We start from the raw sequence: 7665 nt of genomic DNA, 5'->3' as shown, positions 1-7665 counted from the left end.
TCATGCCACCTTTGACTTCAGCTCTTCTGAGCACTTTTGTCTTCAAATGTGGTTAGGTGACAAGTCATACAATATTGTTCTTTCCAAGCATATTCCACCTTAAAAGTCAGGCTATCTCGGCCTCTGCTGCTTAAATTTTGAACATTGTTCACGAAACGTCTTGCGAGTCTCGCAACTCAATAGAAGGTAGACTCATTAAGTTTGTGACACCTGCAGCAAGATGAAATGTTCCAGGTTTCAATTGTAATATGGTATTTCCTTCACCTGAAATGAGAAACACTGATACCGTGACATAATTAGCATTAGTAGTACTGGACCTTTGCCTTGCTGTGTCATGTAAATAGCACTGACATTTTAATGACATAGTGAAAGGAAATGAACTCAAGTAAAGACATGATGTACAGGCGGCCAGCTGGGGTTAGCTGTTGTCTAAAGGTCAGGAGAAACCTGCTCTAGCTAGCCAAGTGGACAAAATGTTCAGTACTTTGAACCTTCAACCAGGTCTCCAAATGGCATCACAGGTGTTTTCAAAATGTGACTGGAGTCAGGAGTTTTCATTAAAAGCACATTTTCTTAAACACACACCACAGTGAGAACACGTCGTCCTTCACCTGCTAAGGATTCCACAGAGGAGACAAAAGGCTGAGCTGACAGCCTCGTCGTTTCAACAAATTCACAAAACCAACATGTTTGCATTGAAGTGTGAACACCCTCGAGTGGCAGCAGGAATCAAGACGCTCATCCATCGGGGTAAAAGGGGGAAGTCGTGTGACGTTAGTACACAGCCACAAAGTCCACAGAGGGATGAGGTTGGGTGGGTTAATGGATGGATGGGTCAACACAGTCAACACTGATCATGGTTACCTGTGGCAATGACCCTCGCATGAACAAACATACTTAATCATTGAATTTAGAGGACGCGACAAAAACTGCACTGTGATTGGCAGAATCCATTCAGAGTTCCCGAGCATTTTGACAACAGTAAATACACCACTGAATGTTTTGAACAGATATTTTTTAACGTCTGAATTGATACCATGTGCTGTGCAGCAGCAATGTAAGGTTCCATTGTTTTGGTACTTTACCTCAATATTAAGATATTCCTGTCTGCTTTCTGGGTGTATGCAATCCGATTGGATATCATCAGTACTGCATGTATGTTTGTTGTATCCCAATTCTGATTGGGAGGGAGCAAAGGTGGCAGATTTATTAGGATAAACACATCAGCAATGGAAGATCACAGGAGTTTACACAGTGCATCATACAACTACCTTTTATGATGTGACGACTGGTGCTATACAGACGGGTATGTGCAGGTGGTTGATAATAACTTGTGCTTGGAAGTCTGAGTTATGTAATGTTTTTATTGTTTTTTTTTGGAGAAGACCATTTTACAACAGATGTAATAATAATTCAGAGCTCTAGAGAGGGAGAGAGCCAGAGTATCATTCTATCATTGACTGTTGCCATCAGCTGCTTATATTGTCAACAGGCAAACTCCTAATCACCATTGGAAAACAAAAAGAAAAAGAAAATCCAACATTTTTGATTTGTTTTGTAAATAACATCCAGGGTTGCATCATTCAATCATTTCAGAAACCAAAAAGGAATAAGAGTTTTCTGTTTTACATGTTTTTAACATTTGCTTGGTAAAAGGAGGGAGTGAAATAATTGAGTGAAGAGGGGGAAAGATGCTTTGAGATGTTTCCACTGGGAGAGAAAAATAGAGGGTCAGCTGACTATCTTAACTTCAGTTCCGAAAGAAACCTTACAAAAAGTCAACACAGAAAAAGAACAGACGGGGATGGTTGGGGGAGGGTGTGTGTCGGGTGGGGGCAGGGGGCTACAGCCTCCACATCCAAAAAAAACCTGCTTTTTCATTCTTTTCTTTCGGAGTGCAGAGTTTTATTATATATACATATGAATATATAGATAACACAGCTGACAAAGGCGTGTGGAGATCTATACATTCCCATTACATAGATAGTTATTATGGAAGGAGAGACAGACTCGGTTTGTCGCTTGTCCAGGAAGAGAGAGTTGTTGGTCCTGGTCACCAACGCTTCTGCAGCTCTGCTCTGGGCAGAGATCTCTCAGAAACCTATAGACAGAAACACAGGCAGTGACATTACCGCAGTGTTCAGGTGGCTCACTGTGACAGAGCCCGATTGGCTTCACCAGGATGGTGCCTGAAAGCAGGTGATCAGCAGCAAGGAAAAGAAAAGGAATAGTCTCCTAGAAAAGGTACCATACTAAAGTAGAGTTTATAAGTGGGCTTAGTATCCCAGTTTGAAAAGGAAAGATCCATCTTAATGATAAGTTTTCAGTTTCCAAAACAGAGATAATTATGTTGATAGAGGAATAATAAATAAATATCCATCCTACAAAAGGCATCAACACAGTGTTCACAGTAGTTCAGTGCTGGTTTGTATCTCTGTACACAACAGTAACCCTACAGGCAGAACTGTGTGTTGCATGTTAGCGGTGACACATGGAGACATTTAGCTGAGGTTAATGTATTGTAACACAATTTCATAAAACACCTATGTACAACAGAATGAATGTGGCCTAAAAGAGCGTTGGGGCATGTTTACATTACCATATTACCAGAAATCAGTCACACACATACACAATTTATTCTAAGTCACTGAGTGGTTTGTGAAACGGGTTCTGCACTCTCTGCATGTAATAGGGTTGTGATTTTTTTCAGCTTTTGGTATTAAAATGTATTTTTGAACCAGGAAAGCCTTACGAGATAGGTAGCACAGGCGTCATTAAATTACATTTAGCTGACGCTTTTATCCAAAGCAACTTATAACACATTCACACACTGTAGAAAAGCTACGGGCGCAATTTGGGGTCAAGTATCTTGCAACACATCGACATGGGGATCGAACTGCTGATCCTCTGATTAAAGGACGATCCTGCCCCGAGGATGCTACTTTGGGATATATCATTCATGTCAATCAAAAAAAAGGTCACTTGCTTTTTAAATTAGAATTTGTTTAAAAATAATGTAAATTGAGCTAAAACAGTGTCTAATGTACAGCGGAAACATCAAGACCATCAAACAGATTTAAGTTCACTGGAAAAACAGTCTTCATCTTGTCAGTGTTGGATCATGTTGAAAGAAACTAAATATTCTACCGGAAGCCACAATGATAAAATCAGAAGTTGATTAAATGAAATCTGAAATCTCTTTAAGCATTTTATTCAGTCAAATACAATACAGGTCTGAAATTACTTGGAAAGGGGCTACCATGCAAGGTGCCACTTGCCCATCAGGACTAACATTCATACACCACAGGCACAGTTTACGGGAGCAATTTGGGGTTAAAAGGACCATTCCCAATGAAGTAGCGGAGCTGGGAATTGAACCATCAATCCTGATTGAAAGACCACCTGCTCTTTCACTGAGCCACAGTCGCCACTGCAAAATGTTCTGCAAAATTTGGTCAGAGGGGATTAAAATGCTTTTAATTGTGTAGTTCACTACCATAGGTTCCCTAAAAATCCCACCCTAAAGTTTGTGTTGGGTGGAATAGCTTGTTAAGAGCCTTCGGCTCCTTTTCAGAAGACAGTTTTCTTGTCAGAAGAGGCTTCTCCTGCCGTGACGCTCCATGAGATCAAGACAACAGCACACTAGCAGTCTAGTAGAGATGGTTATATAGTACAAACAGGTAAAAGGTATTTGTCCGCTTTTTAATGCGTTGGTTTAGTTTTTGAACCACTGTTATACTGCTGTTTAGAATAGTTTCAACAGCATTATGTGGAAGTTAACATCTTTTTCTGTTGGTGAAACAAGGTAAAAAAAACTTTGAGCAAAGAAGCCCCTGAGGCAGTAGCTGGGACCGAAGAGGCAGGAAGTATGCGGTTAACTTCCTTAAGGATGGTTCAGAGTCGGTACATTCCGTTTCAACATAGGTTAAAAGTGGGTATCTTTTAAACTTCTGTTTTTATGTCAAAGATCAGTTTTATGAACTATAAAAGTGAGGAGTTGCAGTGTTGACTGCAGTTTAGGTAGACTTGAAATCTTTCAAGCAGTTATTCTTTGCCACTGCCAGTGATGACTGCTCAACTGGAAATAAAATGGGAGAGAAAATTAAAAAAATATATATGACTTAATAAAAAAAAGATTAAGAGCACTATTAGAAAGCACCAGCATTATATCAGGTTTTTCAGCAGGACACATTTCACAATACATTGTACATCAAATTAGTGCAGAGTGGCTTACTGCCGTTGATAGAACCTCTACAGCTTGAATGGCCAAGAAACTGCCAGCACTCAACTCCTGGTCCAGCTCGGTTTTAAAACATGGCTGGGTTCGACATTACATCTCCAGTAGTGCAGCGTAGCCCCTCTGCTGCAACATTCACACCAAAGAAAGTCTTTAATTATCTTCTTCACGTGACCAGAGTTGACCTGTGAGCTGCAGTGTAAGCTGGTCTTGTTGGTTGGTGCTTGGTCTCCACTGTATTCCATTAACATTGCTAGTCTCAGGGTGATGGGGTAACAAAACAGTCTTAAAGCTAGAGGTGAAGACCTCACATGTGAACTGGATGACTTTTATACATTTATTGGTACAAACTAGCTTGTAGTTGGCCCTCATTGCCCGGCAATGAGTCCCATATTGTGTGTGATATGTGAATGAAAACGTGTTTTTGGGTACACACAGATATGCCCACTTTGTCCTAATCTCATTCGGTTTGGCTAAAACTACGTTGGCATACTGGGTGGAGTTGAGGAAATATCTCAATTATAAGTTGCACGGTGATAGAGACATCAATGACTCAGCATCAATGCAGTGACAGAACTTAATCTAGAGTTTAGTTTTATTTCAGCTCAGTCTTTACCGTGTTTGCTGCTGTGTGCTTGTGTTGCCTTTTACTCTGATCTGTTTCACTGAGGGCTGAGCTTACACGCACGCACGCACATACACAGTGTGCGTCAGAGACGGCACTGAAGTCCACTAGTTTGATGCTTTTGCTCACAATATTAATCGCTTTGTGGTTAACAATGTTGGGCCGAAAAAAAATGCATGCAGGCTGAAATTCAATACAGTTGGGCAATACAGTGACTATATATCAAGATATGGAAGAGCTATAACTAAGCAAACTAACTGAAGCTGCTAATTTTAAGAGTTGTTACTGCTGAGGGATATACATTTTGTTTTTATACTATATCCATTTTTTAAAGTACTTAAGGCATTCTTGAAAAGTAGCCAGCACTCAACTCCTGGCTCGAGTGCTGGCTCAAGCCAGGAGTTGTAGCAATGTATAGTGCTACAGTAAAATAAACATAATTTGTCATCTTGGTTATATTTGCACTATACGTTTCCGAACCATACGTTTTGTCTTCAGTTGAATGTCTCAACGAATTGTTTTTTTCTTTTAAAAAGGGTGATACCAATAGCTTCAATTTCATCAAGGAGACCAATAAGAGATTTGGAACATGTATAGATTTAGTAAAAATGAAAATCAACACCACAAAATCAAACAAAACTTTTTTTTAAATGTCTGAAGCATATACCTAATAAATGCTGCAAAACAACTTTAACATTAAGAAAGAGCCATTGCTCTTCCCATGCAGTCATCTCTGCATTGCTGCCTCTCTGCAATACTCCCATACTGCATTTTTAGAAAATTTGAGTACGTGGCTGTAAAAATAGGTTTCATTCCAACCCATTTGCTTAAGTTACTTATTGTTACACAACTTCTTAAAAACTTGTGCTTGCATTTTTCTAAGCCAGATCGTGAAGTTGTTAACATAACTTCTCTTTCAAGCATAGTTTTGCATCTTATTGTTTCTAATATGAATGAATGCACCACAGTAAAACCTGACTTCATGTTTAAGGAGGAGGACCTTGGAAACTTCTACACAGATCACAGATTGGCGCTGCAACTAATGATTATTTTAATAATTGATTAATCGGTTGATTATTTTGATTAATCGGATAAAAATAATGATTTTAAAGCATTAACTTGCAATGTTTTATTACAAAAACAGAACTGACAGTGCAAATTCACAGTACAAAAATACAAATCAGAAAACTTAACAGGATTTGTTTGAACATCAGGACTTGTTCTCTACACTCAAAGACATGCACACTCAGACTCACACACTCCTGCCACCCCACTATGGATCATTGCTGTGGAGCTGGTTCTGCATGCTGCGATGGACTGTGGCCATCTGGATCGTGGTCCATGCCTACCGCTCCTATGAATATTTTTGTCATATTAATGTAATACGCTGCAACTGTTACGTTGCTCATTCTGGTCACATGACATATATTTCTGTCCTGGGAGAGGGATCCTCTGTTGCTCTCCCTCAGGTTTCTTCCCCTTTTTCCCTGTGAAAGGGTTTTACTATCTTTATTTGTTTTTTTTTTTCCTGATCAGATGTGAGGTCCTGTGACAGATGTTGTGTACAGATTGTAAAGCCCTCCGAGGCAAATCTTGTATTTGTGATTTTGGGCTATACAAAATAAACTGAATTGAATTGAATGCACAGACACACACACTCACACACATGCACGGACACACACACACTCACATAGATGCACACTCACAAACACACACTCAGAACTTAAGAGAATAAAAGATGAGAATTCCAGAACTATGTAAACACTCAATGTATCGACGGATAATTTACGTACTGCACTTTACCTAAACAAAGGTTATTAATTAGATATCGAACTACAAAACCCATCAACACTTCACTTCCTCTGCATGAAGCATCATTATATCGGACTGTTGAACGCAGGTCTGGGTTCTGCACCTCAGAGATATTTACGCATTGCTTCTCTTGAAGCCCCGTGGTACTTTAAAACGAAGACGTTATCTAACCCAACAGTGCGGCTCAAACTCGGAGAATGAACGACGAGCTAGCGAGCTAATGACAATGGTTAGCCTAGCTGTTAAGTTATTACACGCAACGCGACTATGCAGTGACATACGAGAGGATACAGGACTGCATCAGAACCTTCCGTCTACTGCGGTCCACTTCACTCAAATGTTTGTTTAATACTCAAACATCTCAACGACTTGAGTGGTGTAATAATCGCGCGACAACGAATCAATAATGAAATTCGTTTTTGATTTTTAATAATCGATTATATCGATTCGTTGTTGCAGCCCTATCACAGATATAGCCTCTATTCCAGTCCTGAGGGACCCTTAGTCCTCAGGGTGTGGTATCCAAACCTTGTCTCCAGCCGCCTGACACCAGTGTTTCCCGTACCATTATAATAGGGGGGCAGGGCGCCCCCCTGAAAAAAACTCCGCCCCCCTGTAATTTCCTCCATAGCGCCAGATCACAAAATGTCATTTACGGTTCTCTTTCCTGTAGAACAGATTTACACCTTTATCTGTTATTGAACAAACTAAACGGCCATATTTTATTGATTGAATCTACACACAGCTTCTCATTTATGTCTACGTGGTTGCGCGAGTTCCGCCCGTGTGCGCATACAGGTGAGCACTGAGCACACGCACTGCAGCAGACAGAGAGCGTCGAAAAATATGTCGCGTGAAAAGTAGACAAGTTATATCTGCGTTTTAAACGCTCCCAGGTTCAAGATGGCATCAGTAGCTCTCCTGCGAGGAGCACCGGAGCAGCTCTCTGAACGATGTTCTCTGAACTGAAAGTAAAACGAACCAAAGTGCT

The 7665-nt window shown here is 40.3% G+C and overlaps 1 protein-coding gene across 5 annotated transcripts in view; it reads right to left on the bottom strand.

The window, feature by feature from the left end:
* Positions 1–1344: 1344 nt before the first annotated feature.
* The window catches only part of csnk1a1 (casein kinase 1, alpha 1), a 33569-nt gene continuing 27248 nt past the window's right edge, over positions 1345–7665 (bottom strand). For 2 of the 5 annotated variants that reach the window (XM_068594716.1, XM_068594744.1), the window contains exon 11: positions 1345–2101. In XM_068594716.1, the coding sequence (XP_068450817.1) occupies positions 2094–2101 (8 nt within the window). In that variant the 3' untranslated portion in view covers positions 1345–2093. Of the gene's footprint in view, positions 2102–6025; positions 6217–7665 lie in introns of those variants that run through there. The other 3 variants (XM_068594708.1, XM_068594698.1, XM_068594735.1) reach the window with 3 other exon arrangements.

The sequence above is a fragment of the Clinocottus analis genome, unplaced genomic scaffold (assembly GCF_023055335.1).
Source record: "Clinocottus analis isolate CAN_PGR_092001 unplaced genomic scaffold, fCliAna1.0.p SCAF_10, whole genome shotgun sequence".
In the NCBI taxonomy this organism is placed as follows: domain Eukaryota; kingdom Metazoa; phylum Chordata; class Actinopteri; order Perciformes; family Cottidae; genus Clinocottus; species Clinocottus analis.
This window is presented reverse-complemented; position numbering and strand designations above follow the sequence as displayed.